The 16,644-nt window shown below is 38.1% G+C and overlaps 1 protein-coding gene across 1 annotated transcript in view; it reads left to right on the forward strand.

Moving 5' to 3' along the window:
* sin3b (SIN3 transcription regulator family member B) overlaps positions 1 to 11,127 on the forward strand; it is a 29,650-nt gene extending 18,523 nt beyond the window's left edge. Inside the window, exons 10-19 of the mRNA XM_039766573.1 lie at positions 395 to 511; positions 627 to 865; positions 1,016 to 1,199; positions 2,172 to 2,775; positions 3,307 to 3,476; positions 3,592 to 3,765; positions 4,161 to 4,253; positions 4,764 to 4,855; positions 7,410 to 7,608; positions 7,697 to 11,127. Coding sequence (XP_039622507.1) covers positions 395 to 511; positions 627 to 865; positions 1,016 to 1,199; positions 2,172 to 2,775; positions 3,307 to 3,476; positions 3,592 to 3,765; positions 4,161 to 4,253; positions 4,764 to 4,855; positions 7,410 to 7,608; positions 7,697 to 7,927 — 2,103 coding nt within the window. The 3' untranslated portion in view covers positions 7,928 to 11,127. The remainder of the gene's footprint in view (positions 1 to 394; positions 512 to 626; positions 866 to 1,015; positions 1,200 to 2,171; positions 2,776 to 3,306; positions 3,477 to 3,591; positions 3,766 to 4,160; positions 4,254 to 4,763; positions 4,856 to 7,409; positions 7,609 to 7,696) is intronic.
* Positions 11,128 to 16,644: the final 5,517 nt, after the last annotated feature.

Here is a 16,644-nt window from a genome sequence, read left to right on the forward strand (position 1 = left end):
TGAAAACTGTAGCTAGCTGTAGGCATATGCACTGCTTTTGGAGTTTCTTTTGATTGGTTCACTTCAAAAGAAGTGTTAGCATTAGCACTTTGTATGCATGGCTGCCATGATGCTGTGTATGTATGATGTTGATATTTCACAGCTTTGTTAATAGACAAAATGTAGGTTCTTGATGATCTCACTGAATTGTGAAAATTTCCTAAACTGAGTCTCCCACAACAGCAACTCCAGCTCTAATTCAGATTACCTTAGTCCAGGAGTTTACTGGTAAATATAACCAATTTGTGAGATTGCCTTTGTGTATGAAAGTAGCATGTCAGATTATCTTTATGGTCTTTTTTTTTTTTATTGAAAATACGTATATATTTTTAATGCCTTTCTGCTTTTGGTAAAGGTTCTGAATGATACTTGGGTTTCATTTCCTTCTTGGTCAGAAGACTCAACATTTGTTAGTTCAAAGAAAACTCCCTATGAAGAGCAGCTACACCGCTGTGAGGATGAGCGTTTTGAGGTGAGAAGCCAGACGGATTACATTAAATGTAATTAAGTGCGTGTTTTTGTATTAACAAAAAGGCATCCTTTTTCAAGTACATATAAAGGAATATTTTGTTTTCTGTAATGCACAGCTGGATGTTGTGCTAGAGACAAACCTTGCAACCATTCGTGTCTTGGAGAGTGTACAGAAGAAGTTTACACGGCTGTCCCAGGAGGACCAGGATAAGTTTCGGCTAGATGACTGCCTTGGTGGTACTTCAGAAGTCATCCAGCGGCGGGCCATCTATCGCATATATGGTGATAAAGCAGCAGAGATTATTGAGGGGCTGAAAAAGAATCCTGTTACTGCTGTCCCTATTGTACTAAAGAGGTGAGCAACATGCCACATCAGACTTAATAATGGGAGATACCGTGTCATTTGACTAAACTGAAATAGCTGTTAAGGTGAAAAAGGAGTAGGGAAATGTGCTGTCAAATTTTTTTTGTGAACAAAGTTATCATAAATTCATATAATCATCAGGTTGAAAGCAAAGGAGGAGGAGTGGCGGGAAGCACAACAAGGTTTTAACAAGATCTGGCGAGAGCAGTACGAGAAAGCATATTTGAAGTCTCTGGATCATCAAGGTGTCAACTTCAAGCAGAATGATATCAAGGCACTTCGTTCAAAGAGCCTGCTCAATGAGATTGAGAGTGTTTATGATGAGGTAGGTACATTCTACCTTCTGTGGATAGATAGGAAAGTATTTTGAATTGAATACAGATACAATGTCTATCAAACAAATTTAATATATATCTCTTAAATATAGGCTAGTTTGCCTAGTGTGTATCTTTTTATTTTATGTAAATATGCCAAATAGGAATTTCACTAAAAAGCTAGGTTAGTTTGCAGATCCCCTAGGTTCAACAAGTGAATTGACAATGGACCTATACAGAACTCAGAATTTAATAGATGGGAGGCAAATGAAGTTTAATGGGGGTCTAAAACTTGAGAATAGAAGGAATTGGGAGTTGAACTGTACTTGTCAAGGAATTTCTAGTAAGGCTAATAGGATGTTGGGCTATATGTACAAATTGAGGGAGGTTATGCTTAAACATATCTGTATACTGTGTGCTGTTTATATATCAATATTATAAAAAGATATATCCATGCTATAAAAGACTACTAGACTGACACAAACTGCATAGTATGTGTTGTGAAGAGCAATGGATTAGGCTGAATCTTTTTAGTTTAATTAAACAGATTAAGAGGTGACAAGGCAGAAGTGTTGAAAATAACACAGGGAATTAGCACAGTGGCTGACAGTTTTCTTGCAAATCTGAGGTCTTCCGCTGAAACATGAGGGCACAGGTGGAATAGAGCCAGGGATAAATTAACATTTCATGTTAGAAAGATTTTTCTCTTCACACAGAGACCTACATGTATGTGGAGTAAGTTATCAAGCGGAATACTCTGGGCACCGTCAAATCTCATCTTCTGAGACGTTGCAAAAGTTGAATTGGGATTGATGAGCTACGTTAAGATGAATGGCCTGTTCTTATCAAAATTGTTATTTAAAAGCATCCTGTTTATAACGCAAGAAATTTTGTCGTGGTAACTATGATGTAAGAAATGCAAATTGCAGTACTCGGGTTATATTATACAGTATATTCACTTTTTTAATTTGCTTGTTTTTCAGCGTCAGGAGCAGAGCACTGAAGAAAATGGCACACTTAGCCATGAACCTCATATGCTTTATGTCTATGAGGATAAGCAAATCCTAGAGGATGCAGCATCACTAATAATTTACCATGTGAAGCGGCAGCCCACAATCCAGAAAGAGGACAAGGACCATATCAAGCGGATTATCCAACATTTTATCCCAGATCTGTTTTTTGCCAAGCGAGGCGAGTTGAGTGAGTCCGAGGAATCAACAGATGAAGAGGCAGAGCCTGAAGAGTCAGCAGGGGGAGGTGCAGAGGTGAATGGTGATCCCCGCCGGAAACGGCACCGCTCAACCCCACCAGGCATTGCCTGCGAAGAGAAACTTGATTTGCGGGACAGTGAAGCTGAACACCAGAAGGGACTAGATGATGTCTACAACTTAATCTTTGTAAACAACAACTGGTACTTCTTCTTACGTCTGCATCAAATCTTGTGCTCACGACTTTTGAAGATCTACCAGCAAGCTGAGAAGCAGCTCCTTGAACATCGAGCAGAAAAGGAACGGGAGAAGCTACTGTGTGATGGCAGGAAAGAGAAAGTTAATGATCTGGCCATGGAGCTGCGTCTGAAACAGCCAAGTAAGGATTTCGGACTATGCAAGTTGAATGCATGGCTCCAGATTTGGGAGGTGGTTTAGCTATTTAAAGTGTGAATGTTTTGTGACCGTGTAGGAGAAGCTGTCTTAAGAAGAGACGGCAGAAGCGATCAGGAGTGTCATGGTAGACATGTGGAAAGGTAGTTGATAGAGTTGGAGAACCTCCTTCTGTGAGAGAGGTGGCTGGATAACACACAGATTGTCTCCTCTCTGGCATTAAAGGAAACAAGACTCATAATGACTTACGAAGCATTTGGAAACTTGAAATGTATTATAAAGCTAAAATGGCCAAGAAATTTGCTTGTGGTTTCTACTACTAATTCATCTTTCCCAGATAACCCCTTCCCAACTCATCTGCGTATATCCATTTGACAAATAAAGCCAGTCTTACCATTGTTTAGAATTTACTCCTTCACATGAACAGGTTTAACTCACTTTTTGCCCCTATTGGAAGTCTGTAAGTAAGCCCCAATGACCGCATTATTTTTTGTATGTCAATTACTCTCTTCAACAGGTGAAGTAGAGCTTGAGGAGTATTACCCAGCATTCTTGGATATGGTTCGGAGCCTGCTGGATGGAAACTTAGACTCAACACAGTATGAGGACACCTTGCGAGAAATGTTCACAATCCATGCATATATTGGCTTCACAGTTGACAAGCTCATCCAAAACATAATTCGACAGGTGAGCTATTCATAATTTTGGTGAGACTGGAAATTCTGCTTTGTTTTGCAACTGAGAGTTGAAGAGTGATTCCTTTTCTGTTGATGATCCGCTCATGCTTCCTGTCTTATTACAGTTACAGCATTTGGTCAGCGACGATGTTTGCCTGCAGGTAGCCGAACTCTACTTGAGCGAGCGGAAACGGGGTGCTGCTGGGGGGAATCTTTCATCTCAATGCGTGCGAGCAGCTTGGGAGACCAGTTACCAATGGAAAGCGGAGAGATCGATGGCTGACGAGAACTGCTTCAAGGTAAAGATGTTAGTCATATGGCTATTACTGTTATGTGTACACCGTACAGTGAAATTCTTTTTTCCAGTAATAAAAGGATTTTGTTTTTCATTCATTCTATTTGTCTGCATTGTACTCCTTACTTCTATTTCTAAGCATCATTACCTGAAGCCTTGTGGTTGTGGGGGGACCCGACTGTTCACATGTGGCAGTTGAAGCGATATTTACCAGTCTAACTTGTACACAAATAACTTTTATTCCATGGTGCTTCTCAGATAGTAACTAGATTTGAGTTGATGACTATATTAACAAGAAAGGCATAGACAGGGAAGTGGATGCTTGGAGGTTTGCTGCTCATATTCTTCCCATGAATTGAATTACTATGGTTTTGCTTCCTTTCTAAATTTCTGCTAAAGGTGATGTTCATTCAGAACAAAAATCAGGTCACCCTGACAATTGAGCTCCTGGACACAGAGGAAGCCCAAACAGATGAACCTCTGGACATACAGGTAACTCTTTCCAGTGGAAACACTGTACTTTATCATCTTGATTCATTTCAGTTTACCTTTGTGTAGCAGTCTTCACTTAATCATTATTTCAGTTTTGCAATGCTCATGAAATTGCTTTCAGTACATTGGAGCTTGTAATGGAGGTAAATCTATACTGAGCAAGAACCGTGTAGGCCTTACAAATTACTTATTTGGCTGATTTTATTTTTTTTATTTCAGGGCGACTTACAACATTTACGATTACAACTGGTTACATTTCTTTTGATTTTCCAATTGGTGCACAGGCAGGTCATGTGACTTGCACATGGTCACAAAGTGTCAGCAGCAGGATTTAAACCCATAACCCCAAAGCCTTAACCACTACTGCACACTTATTCTTCTGAATGTGTTTTTTTTTTTTTTTTTTGGGTTTTATTTTTTAATGCTGCTCTGGAATTACTTTGATAAGCACTAGGATGTAGAATGTGAAACTGTTGGATAATACCTGCTTACATTCCTGTCACCTTGCAGCACCTGTCAAACTACATGGAGCAGTATGTGGGGACAGAGGCAGCCCAGTACCACCAGACTGAAGGCTTCTTCAAGCCCATCTTCTTGCCAAGGTAGGAATTTAAACACCCTGTAAATAATGCTATTCACAAGGCCCATTCCAATGTTGAGACTTGGCTTTTAACATCATCACATATATGTTTTTTTTTTTTTTTTTTAAATATTAGTGTTCTAATTAAAACTGTATGTGTGAGTAGTTTTGTCTTTTTTCTATATATATATATATATATATATATATATATATATATATATATAAATATGTGTGTGTGTGTGAAATGTGAAAAAAGTTTTAAAAATAAAAAAAACTGAGAAATCACATGTACATAAGTATTCACAGCCGTTGCTCAATACTTTGTCGATGCACCTTTGGCAGCAATTACAGCCTCAAGTCTTTTTGAATATGATGCCACAAGCTTGGCACACCTATCCTTGGCCAGTTTAGCCCATTCCTCTTTGCAGCACCTCTCAAGCTCCATCAGGTTGGATGGGAAGCGTCGGTGCACAGCCATTTTAAGATCTCTCCAGAGATTTCAATCGGATTCAAGTCTTGGCTCTGGCTGGGCCACTCAAGGACATTCACAGAGTTGTTCTGAAGCCACTCCTTTGATATCTTGGCTGTGTGCTTAGGGTCGTTGTCCTGCTGAAAGATGAACCGTCGCCCCAGTCTGAGGTCAAGAGCGCTCTGGAGCAGGTTTTCACCTAGGATGTCCCTGTACATTGCTGCAGTCATCTTTCCCTTTATCCTGACTAATCTCCCAGGTCCTGCCGCTGAAAAACATCCCCACAGCATGATGCTGCCACCACCATGCTTCACTGTAGGGATGGTATTGGCCTGGTGATGAGCGGTGCCTGGTTTCCTCCAAACATGACGCCTGGCATTCACACCAAAGAGTTCAATCTTTGTCTCATCAGACCAGAGAATTTTGTTTCTCATGATCTGAGAGTCCTTCAGGTGCCTTTTGGCAAACTCCAGGCGGGCTGCCATGTGCCTTTTACTAAGGAGTGGCTTCCGTCTAGCCACTCTACCATACAGGCCTGATTGGTGGATTGCTGTAGAGATTGTTGTCCTTCCGGAAGGTTCTCCTCTCTCCACAGATGACCTCTGGAGCTCTGACAGAGTGACCATTGGGTTCTTGGTCACCTCCCTGACTAAGGCCCTTCTCCCCCGATCACTCAGTTTAGATGGCCGACTAGCTCTCGGAAGAGTCCTGGTGGTTTTGAACTTCTTCCACTTACGGATGATGGAGGCCACTGTGCTCATTGGGACCTTCAAAGCAGTAGAAATATTTCTGTAACCTTCCCCAAATTTGTGCCTCGAGACAATCCGGTCTTGGAGATCTACAGACAATTCCTTTGACTTCATGCTTGGTTTGTGCTCTGACATGAACTGTCAACTGTGGGAGCTTATATAGACAGGTGTGCGCCTTTCCAAATCCTGTCCAATCAACTGAATTTACCACAGGTGGACTCCAATTAAGCTGCAGAAACATCTCAAGGATGATCAGGGGAAACAGGATGCACCTGAGCTCAATATTGAGCTTCATGGCAAAGGCTGTGAATACTTATGTACATGTGATTTTTCTCCATTTTTTATTTTTAATAAATTTGCAAAAACCTCAAGTAAACTTTTTTCACGTTTTTATTATGGGGTATTGTGTGTAGAATTCTGAGGAAAAAAATGAATTTAATCCATTTTGGAATAAGGCTGTAACATAATGTGGAAAAAGTGATGCGCTGTGAATACTTTCTGGATGCACTGTGTGTGTGTGTGTGTGTGTGTGTGTGTGTGTGTGTGTATATGCATATATACATACATACATACATACAAATTACCTTTATGTGGACATGGTTAACACCGCGGGACCAGCTCACATTTTTCTTAATGCACATGTATATCACTGATATTTTAAATTCTTGATTTAGTGACACAATCATCAGTGGCCATTGTAGTCGTATGTGTTTATCCATTTATCTAGACTTTGGGTTGGGTGGGGGGCTGGCAATCAACTCATGTTGTAAAAATGATCTCTTCTAATGGAACATTTTGAAAATTGTCTCACCGAATAGTCTTTGACATTTGACAGCAGTTTTATGCCTTTGCAAGTGAATGTGAGACTTAAGCCTCATTTGGCAGCACTACAGATCATGCATTCAATGTGCCCATTAGAAAAATAAGGAGTTTTTTGAACATTGGTGTTGAAGAGTAATATGGCTCTGGCTAATTTGGGGAAAAAGAAGACCTCTCTCTCTCTCTCTTCTCCCCCACCCCATATCCTGTTTTTTTAAACTGACAAGAATGATCCTTAGCTAATTTTAGAGTGAAAAAGAATGAACAATCACACCACTATGATTTTAAATTCTGATGTTTAAAGGCTCCACGTAGTTATGTGTCTATTTAAAGTGCCTTTCAGATGATAGTTGGAATGCCATCTAGAGTGGAATGAGATGGATTTTTGTTGGTACCAGCTAGGAGCAAGGTGAAACTTTGTTGGGGAGTGTGAGTGAAAAATCTGTACAGTGCAGACCCCTAATTAGAACTGTTAGACTACCATCTATGTTCAGGGCTAGTGTATAACATTAGTTTGTACTTGTTTCTTTTGTATCCAGGAACCTGCGCAAGTTTCGCAAGTGGCAAATCAAACAAATCACAGCCATGAAGGACAAGAGGGCTTGGAGGCCCAAGCTGGGTATGGAGTGTGCCAGTGATGTAGACTGCCGCTTTAAGTTAAACACTCACAAAATGGTGTTTGTGATGAATTCAGAGGACTACATGTACCGTCGTGGCTCTCTTGTGAAAGCCAGAAGGGTGAGTGTGACATATCTGGCAGGTGTTAAGAGAAAAAGGGCAAACCTGAGTCGTTGGCTATCAATTTTTTTTTTTTTGGTCCTTCTAGTGTCAGCACATGGTAGCTAGAGGGCAGCACCTACGTTTTGAAGAGTGGCACCAGCAGTGGCTGTCGGATAATGTCCCTGATGATGCACAAATGGCTGTGCAAGACTGGTTGATGGGTGAAGATGATGAGGAGATGGTACCATGCAAAACCATATGTGACACAACACATGTGAATGGTATCCCAGTGCACAGGTACCATGTGCATTACAGCAAACGGCCACCATCACCTTGACCTGCAAAACATTTCTTGTTTCATTTCACAACTAGAAAATGACTGAAGATGCCTGTCATGAGGAGCTCATTTTATATTTGTTACATTTTGGGTGGGTGGGGTCATAAAGTCAAGTTAGGCCTGCAAGGATTTTTTTACCCCCCTTCAAGAGAGATGGGTGAAATAGGGCATGGCAGAAAATTGGTCCCGCATTTACAACACTCTCACTCTTTATTGGTGTGACATTGAACTTCAGCACATATTGGAAAATTCTGGTATAAATTAGGTTGAATAAATCACCATACATTATATTAACATCTCTTTATCACTATTAAACAGATCATATATAGCAATGGATTTTTTAAAAATGATTTCAAATGTTTTTCCTTCACACTGTTTTCCCAGTAAATGTACATGTAGTGCTCTCCAAACCGTGTACCACGAATGTGTGCTTTCTCCTTACTCCTTTTGCACAATCAAATTAATGTTTAAGTCAGTTGCCAGAGAATGATTTGGATGAGAGGTACACCCTTGCACTGTGGGAGGGAACTTCCAGGCCAGTATAGCATTTTTTTTTTTTTTTAAACTGGCTTCCTAATATCACGTTCGGTGTACAGGCAAGGATTGCTTTCCTTTCAGTTGCACTTCATAAAAATTCTAACATGCATATTATATTTATGAGAAAAAATATATATATACTGTATATTTAAAACTGTGAAATCATGGGAAGTGGCAAAATGCCCTGACATTTCTATCTGCATTTATTTTTTGTCATGCCTTAAATCTCCAAATCTGAAACCGCTTTTAATTTTGTTTTCCTGCTGTGTATTGGGAAAGGTTCTGACCAACCAGTATGAATATTCACTAACTTTTGTTTTTTTTTTTAATGTGTTTTGTATCCAGATTTTAAGCCCTAGTGCAGTCTCCATGCCTGCAGGTTTCAAACTGGGATCTCTCGGCTGCTTTTATGTTTTTTAATCTTGTTTTTTTATAATCATACAATTTGTTTAATGATAGATTTTATATGAGTGCAATATGTACTTTGGGTGGGATCAAAGTCGTTGCATTCAGGCAAGCATTTTTCACAATAACAGAATTTTAAATTCAAGTGGAAGTTTTGCATAAATTCACTGCCACAAACCAATTCTACACACTGCAGGTGTTAAATTGAATACATTGTTCAAACTAAATTTAGATATGACCTAAATTTTGCCTTGCTGGTACTTTTGCTACACAGCTAATAAACTTTAAGCAGAAGTAGCTATTTCAGAAAGACATGCATTTTTAGTGTAAAATATGATTTTTTTTGTTTTTCTAAACAAAGAGTGGAAAGTAATTAAGGAAGAGAATGAGGGTCCAGCCTGGCTAGTCCATTCACCAGCCATGCATTTTACTTTATTTTTCAAAGTGAAGGCCACAATCAAGCGTTTTTTTGGAAAGTCTGCTTATACGCAACTTTCACATCAGTGAGACCTCAGTTAGCACAAACAGTGCTTTGCTTGTTGATGAAGAAAACTTTTGTGACTGTTAAAAGATATGAAGATGGAAAGTGTACTGAAGCGTGCAACACTTCAAAAGAGGTAGAATGAAGAACATGAAGCAAGATTTTCAATTTTGAGTTTTTCCTGGTGACTTTCGATTAACAGTAATATGTATGTATTGTAACTGAGGGTGTGCAGGCATTTAGGAAGAATCAGCCTGAACATTTAACTTGGCACTTTATTCCTTATTGCCTATACCTTTGCTGTATGTACAATTTCATTTTTTTCCTTTTCCTGTGTATTTACAGCATTTTTAATACTTTTTTGTGTTTTTTAGTGATTGCTGAATTATATGTAAAGATACACTTGCACAAATCTGAATACAAAACATTACTTCTGTATTACTGTATATATATATATATTAACGCTAACTGTTCTCACAGATGTGCGTGCAAAATAATTATGCAGTGTTATGGTAGGGTTCCAAATCTGTACTAGTCCAGATACATGTACAGAGAGAAAGATGTTCGGTCAGCAGGTCAATAATGATCTACTTCATATCATTTTATGCAGATGTTTTACATTACATTTATATCAAGATAAGCTGGCTTGCAGCATTCTAAGTGACTTATTTTACATGTATCTATATACAGTCATTTATTTAGCAATACAACCAAAAAATCCATTTGTGATTTTATAATAGTAACTGAAACTGCAATTGATGAATAGTAAAGTATTGACATTAATGTACTTACATATTTATAATGAACTATCCAAATGTAAGTTCAAAATGATTTTAACTCTTAAAGCTATATAAATCCATAAGGGCTAGGAGAACTGTTAACTATCTAAACCTGTAAAATCATCTCATTAAAATGCGACATGCATTGTAATTTAAGGCTATATAAATAATTAAAAATACTAAATACTATATGCATAATTAAATTATATTTATTATTAAAATGCTCCATGCATAATAAATGTAGATTATTTAACTGAAATACCTTTAACTTTTTGACAAGTGTGATGAAGACACTGTCTGATCTATGGGTTCTAGAGTTTGAATCATTCTTATTTTCCCCCAAAATCACCCTAAATATGAGAACACATAAACTGTTATGTCAGTAATGTCAGGATTTATAATGTGACTTTTTAAACATATAGTAATAGGACAAGTTAACTGACATAAGGAAAGTGACTGCTAACTGCAGTTGACAAGGTTACTTTTTAAAGTGCATAAATGTTTGTTATACTGGATATACATTGCTGATTAATGACTATTGATTAGCCAAAAAAGGAGTGAAAGCAGACATTGGAGGAGCCCTTGACTGTAACATTAGCTCTTTTATTTATGTGAGCAGAGTATTTTACTTATCTGTGTAGACTGAACAAAACTGTGATTGGTTTATCATTTGCTTAAATCTGTTCATACAGTATGTAGATCTTTCTCTCTCGATTCAGTGTGCATGTGTGTGTCTGTATATTCTGTCCTGTCTTGTCCAGGTCTATTCAAGTATATAGGGGTGTCAGATCTGAAATATGACCTGAAATGCCAAATCTTCTTAAAAGTGACTTGTCATTGAAAGCATTATCGGGCCATTGTAATGAGCCAGACACTTGGTAAAAACTTGTGGCCAATCAACAGATACCTTGGCTAAGAAACACTGAAATGATTTTGAAAATTTCATAATGCACAGCATGAAAAGTAGCTTAAAAGATTTTTCAGCTCTGGTTTTTTTTTTTTTTCATCACTTTTAGCAATTTTAAAATATATTCGTAATATTTCAAATACTGCACAGCTTCATGCCATGCCAGCTATCTGAATTAATGAATTCTTTTTGGGATCAATGAGTGGATGCTTTAGTGCAGAATTGCACTGAATGTATTAATTTGCACCGGTGATGTAATAATACTGATAAAATGAAGTGCAAGTCAAAGAAGAGCTTAGATTACCTCCATGTATCATGGAGAAAGCATTCATCCAGTAGTGCTGTACATTGGCTGGGGCTGCGGCTGCTTCCACTTCCACTTGGACTTGCCCTTTATGACAAGATTGTATTTTTTTTTTTTTTTTTCTCTCTCCTTCTGACATAAAGCTTTTTTCTCCTGTCCTAGGCAAATGTATTGTAACTTGAGAGAAAATAACTTTTTTTAACAGAATCCTAAAAAATGGTTCATATTGTAATATTTGGTTGGGGCTGGGTGTTGTGTACGAAACGGTATTTGAATGGAGAATGTAAACTTCTTGTTTTGAAGTAGAAAACTGAAGAAATAAATGATGGATTGTAAAGTTCTTAAAGAAGCTCCTCAATGTGCCAATGACAAATTAATCTGTTTTTCAATATTTTAATTTGATAGCTGCTGCCCACCTACATGGAATTATGATGGCCTGTGTGTGTGTTTTGTCATTTAGCCACTAGCTTCTGCAAGTAGAAGGTCGTCCCAGATCTCTAAAAGAGGCTAAACCATGTCATTCTGGGAAAGGGCATGCTTCTGGTCAGTCCTCCATTTACTGTGCCATCTGTTTCCTTCCTAGCGTGAGGGAGAGTCAGAGTGGCAACAATGAGAGAGCAAATGGCAGACATCAACTTGGGTTCATTCAAAGTGATCGGCCATATTTTATATATCAAAGTGATCGGCCATATTTTATATAGCACAGTGGTGCTCAAGTTCAGTCCTAGGGGCCTGTGTAGCTGCAGGTTTTTGTTTCTACCAGTTTCACAATCTGTCACTCATTTTTACTTTTAACTGATCTCATTGTTTAATTACCTGTCATCTTAATATTTTTTCTTATTCTGCATTCAAAAAAGTATATTACTGTTGATTTGTATTAATAGACATTAAGAAATAATTTTGTATTTTTGCTAAACTCACTATGTAATTGTCTTTTAAATTCACTTTTCCTGTGGAGTTTGCTCTGTTTATTATATTTGAATACTGGCAATTAGTGATAAGCAGAGTTGACAGCAGTGCCAACAACACTGACTGCTAAAGGGCAGCAGCCAGTTCAGTATTACCCACTTGTGAGTTTATTAGTAAGTATTGTAATAAATAACCAGAAAGCTAAAATGAACAACTTACTTAAAAAAAAAAAGTGACTTACAATTTTTACTTTTTTAATTTTTACTGGATGACCCAGAAGTTTATAATTTTTGGACTGATACAAAAACACACATACTCAAACAGGGAAGTAGCAACATGTGTAATTAATGTAGGAGTCCAATTAAAAGAAAAAAGTGGTTGGGATGAATCTGATCTGCAGCCATAGAAGGCTACATGTAATGCTAGGAACTGGTATTTCAGATTCAAGGGAAATAAATACAGGGGGTCCTCGGGTTACGACACAGTTCCGTTCCTACAACAGTGATGTAGCCCGAATTTTGGTGTAAGTCGAAACACACCCTATCCTAAGTCACTTACCTATCCTAACACATTTGCAAAATCATAATCTAGAATAGCATTTCTCAACCTTTTAAGTATTTGAGACTTGAGTTTTCATAACAGTTTTAATCGCACCCCCCTAACATTTTTTTGAAAGGAGCCCACTAATACCAATTTGTTCTCTTTTAATTAATGATATATCATAGATACATATTTTATTATACCTAATTTAACTTTTATCGACATTTATTTAACTCAATATTTATTTTTCTAGTATCGGAATGTAGTTTAAGTTAATTTGTTTTGGTTTCAATAGATGTAGTTTTCATATTTTCGATTCTTGTTCTCTTTTTTTCACATCTTCGCGCCCCCTTTTTTGTTACTTCATGCCCCACAGTTTGAGAACCACTGATCTAGGACATAAAAACACAACTAAGCCACAGGAAAAGGACAAACTGTACTGTAGGAACAGAAAAAATGAGTGTAAAAAAAAAAATTGAGACGTGAGGAGGAATAAAGGTAAGGATTTTTAAGTTTTTATGGGAGTGAGCGTTGTAAACTTGAAACTTATGTCGAGACGTTGTAACCCGAGGACCCCCAGTACAATTTAAACTGGCATGAAGACTGCAGCATGGCACAGTTGTTAGTAATGCGTCCTCAGTTAGAGCCACACTGTTGGTAAAGGTCTGTATTGAGTTTGCACTTTCTACCTGTGTTGGTGGTCATGGAATCTGCAACAAAAACCTGCAGTCACTTGGGGTCCCCAGGACTGAATTTCAGAACCATTGTGCTACAGGAATATTTTAGAAGTTTCTAACTGGTTTCCAAATTGAAACACTACTATTTTAACTCATTCCACCTTGTACATTTTAATTAGTCCAGCTAATGAACGTAAGTTTTCAACTCTTAACACATTTTTGTTTTGACTGACGAGTAGTCTTTGACGGGGCCTTGCTTTGGGCTAGAAGGGTATTTTCTGCTTTACAGGTTCTGAGTGAAGTGCCCACCTAGACAAGGCGCATTAGTGGGATAATGAGACATGCCACACACACTTTTCTTCAATTTGACTTCACAAGTATTTTCTGACAAGCCTCAATCCATGTATTAACTCCTGTACTTCAAAATTGGGTTTATGTATGACTGCAGAAATACAAGACTGAAAATAGAATAACAGGATTATGAATCAAGGCAACTAGGAGTTGTGAGGTGTTGCATGTTGATTAGCAAAGAATTTCACCCTTACATGTCAAAATTCTGACACTGCACAGCAAAACTGTTGGGGCCAGTAATGTAAATGTATTTACAAGTATAATTTCATTCCTTCCTTATATACACTTTTAAGGGTTACTTTAAAAGTGTGAAGGACACTGGCAATTTATCTGTGTATAAACATATAAGGAATCATCACAATCTTTGCTTCATTAAGAAAGGCTTAACTCAAAAATTACACAAGTCTCCTGCTGTGCTCTCAATGTTTCTGGGATGGGCTATTATTATTTATTCAGCAGATGCCTTTATAATATACATATAAGACTGTGTAGAAGGTGGAAGTATCAAAAGCAATGAAGAACATGATAAACAAGCAAGAGTAAGTCACACTACTAGTATATAATTATGCCTGAGACTAGACTAGCACTCCTCATAATCCTAAACCTTTTGTCCGTACAAAAGCAGCTATCCTGTAGAAGAGATATTATGCAGTTTCAAAATATTTAAGGAAAATGTGTGTTTTCAAAAGACCCCTAAGTATGAATGCAGTTCAAATAGCCAAAGGAAGATCAAGTCCCAGCTTTAGCACAAGAACACAGAAGCATTGTTTATCTTGGTATATCAAGCAAGACCAGCTATGTTATATGGGTTGGAGACGGTGGCACTGACCAGAAAGCAGAGACGGAGCGGGAGGTGGCAGAGAGGCAGAGGTAGAACAGATACTTCTTGAAGGGCCACATGGAGAAACTAAAGACTAGAGGTAATGAGAAGCAGAACCATTCGGAAAATTGTAGGTAAAGGTAAGAGTTTTGTAACAGGCACCCTGCAGCAGCAGGAAGCAAGTGGAGAGGGCAAAGTGGTGGAGTATTAGGAGTGACACAAGGAGCTAGAGAACACCAGTCAAATAGATGCATTCTGTAGGAGCTGGAGAGGTTGGATATCAGTTGTAGGAACCCCATCAGAAGAGTTGCAATAGTCCAGCTGAGAGAAAACCAGTGGCGGAGCAAGGAGTTGTGTGGAATAGTTTGTGAGGAAAAGTCAAATCCTCTGAATATTACAAACACTGAAATGACAGGATTGGGCCATTGAAGAAGTATATTTGATAAATGAAAAGTGAGGAATCCGGAGTCATGCCAAGATTCCTGACTAACTGATAGTGAAAGGGTGACATTTCAAGAGCAATCTTTATGGACAAATCTGAGTAAGGAGAATAGGAAGACAAGTGAAGGATATCAGACTTTGAAAGGTTACATTTAAAGTGATGAGCAAGCATCCATAATGAGACAGCAGAGAAACAGCCGGTGAGCTGGGCTGAAAGCTGTCAGTTGTAAGAGGGAAATGAGAGATCTATGCATCATCAGCATAGTGGTGGTAATAGAAGCCATGGGAATAATGTTACCCAAGGAATGAATGTAGAGAAAAAAAAGGGACGTGGACACAATACTGACCCTTGAGATACACCTGTGAAGAACTTCTGTAGGGAAGACAAGGAATTAGACCAGAAGAGACAAAAGGATTGGTCAGAATGGTAGGATTAGAACCAGTCCAAAGCAGAATCACTGATCCTAGGCTTATTGAGAGAAGAGATAAACAAGGAGTGGTTGATGGTAATGAAAGCTGATGACAGGATGAGAAAGATAAGGACAGATGAGACAGAAGCAGCTTGAGCAGATCTAAGAGCACTAAAAGCAACGCAGTCTCAGTAGAGTGACCCTTGTAGACTTTAGATTAAACAGATTCTAATAGATTGTTGTCAGTGAGAAAAGAGGGGAGTTGCTTGTAGATTATGTACTCTAGAGTCTTGAACAGGAATGGCAGAAGGGAGATGGGTCGAGAGAGGGTTTCTTGAAAACAGGGATCATGTGACACTTCTTTAAATCAGCAGGGAAGATACCAGAAGTCAGTGAGGCATTTCAAATAGAAAAGATACAGGGAATCAATGAACAAGAGATGGACTGAAAAAAAGATGAGAAGGAATAGGGTCCAGTGCACAGGTGTTTGGCCTGTGGGTACTGAGCAGGTCAGAAATGTTCCAGTCATTTACATGAGAGAGGTGAATGATACAGAGGTGACTCAGGTGAGGTGTTTGAGGTCTTGTACTGTTTTTAAATGCTGGTGACTTCAGATGTGAAGAAAGAAGCAGAATCATTAGGAGATACTGATAATGGCTTTAGAGCAGCAGGAGGATTTGTGAGAACTTGAAGGTAGAGAAGAGGCAATGAGTCTCCATGTGCTCAGTGTTTCCAGAATGGGCTTATTTCCTCTTCAACCCTGAATTAGCTCAGTGTAGTTTAAAAATGTTACGTTATTTTTAGACGCTGAATACTTAAATGTCCTAAAAAGCAAACCTCACAAATTTATACGCAGACAAGTAATCTCTTTCAGTGTTAACTTGACCATTAACAATTGTTTGATAATATTTTCCTATTTTTTATCACGTTTAACATGAATTACATATAATACCAATAATAAGTATTATTGAGAAAAGTATACAGCAATCTAATATAATATACTGTATGCTTTAATATTCAAACTATAGTCAATACAATTTGATATGGCCGGTCCATTGACTTCTCCATATGTACAACAAAAATTCACATGCAAGATCCAATCACAAAAACTTTTGTTTTGTAGTCCTAAATGCGTTTGTCAGGTTTTGTGAACTTC

Source organism: Polypterus senegalus, chromosome 10, assembly GCF_016835505.1.
Source record: "Polypterus senegalus isolate Bchr_013 chromosome 10, ASM1683550v1, whole genome shotgun sequence".
Classification (NCBI taxonomy): Eukaryota; Metazoa; Chordata; class Cladistia; order Polypteriformes; family Polypteridae; genus Polypterus; species Polypterus senegalus.